The sequence below is a fragment of the Mesitornis unicolor genome, unplaced genomic scaffold (assembly GCF_000695765.1).
Source record: "Mesitornis unicolor isolate BGI_N332 unplaced genomic scaffold, ASM69576v1 scaffold37082, whole genome shotgun sequence".
NCBI classification, from domain to species: Eukaryota; Metazoa; Chordata; class Aves; order Mesitornithiformes; family Mesitornithidae; genus Mesitornis; species Mesitornis unicolor.
In genome coordinates, this window is record NW_010171862.1 from 1 (window position 1) to 223 (window position 223).

A 223-nucleotide genomic window follows, 5' to 3' on the forward strand; every position below is an offset into this window, starting at 1 on the left:
GGTGCGGAGGGGCGACCCTGGCTACTACGCGGGGCTCTTCTCCACGGCCGACTTCGACGCCGCGCTGCATAGCGGTGAGGTGCACTTTGGGACCCACCTGGATGTGACCAGCTACGCCGAGGGGGTGCGGGAGACACACAACCCGTCCGGCCCAGCCCTGCCCGCTGTCGTCTGGGACTTCTACCAGAATGGCTGGTCACCGCGGCTCCCTGGCCCCCCAGCC

The 223-nt window shown here is 69.5% G+C and overlaps 1 protein-coding gene across 1 annotated transcript in view; it reads left to right on the plus strand.

Moving 5' to 3' along the window:
• Positions 1-7: 7 nt before the first annotated feature.
• Positions 8-223, plus strand: part of LOC104537340 (chromosome unknown open reading frame, human C14orf169) — a gene marked incomplete at its 5' end in the record, with an annotated part of 1,261 nt that continues 1,045 nt past the window's right edge. The window contains 1 exon segment of the mRNA XM_010180182.1: positions 8-221. Within this exon segment, the coding sequence (XP_010178484.1) occupies positions 8-221 (214 nt within the window).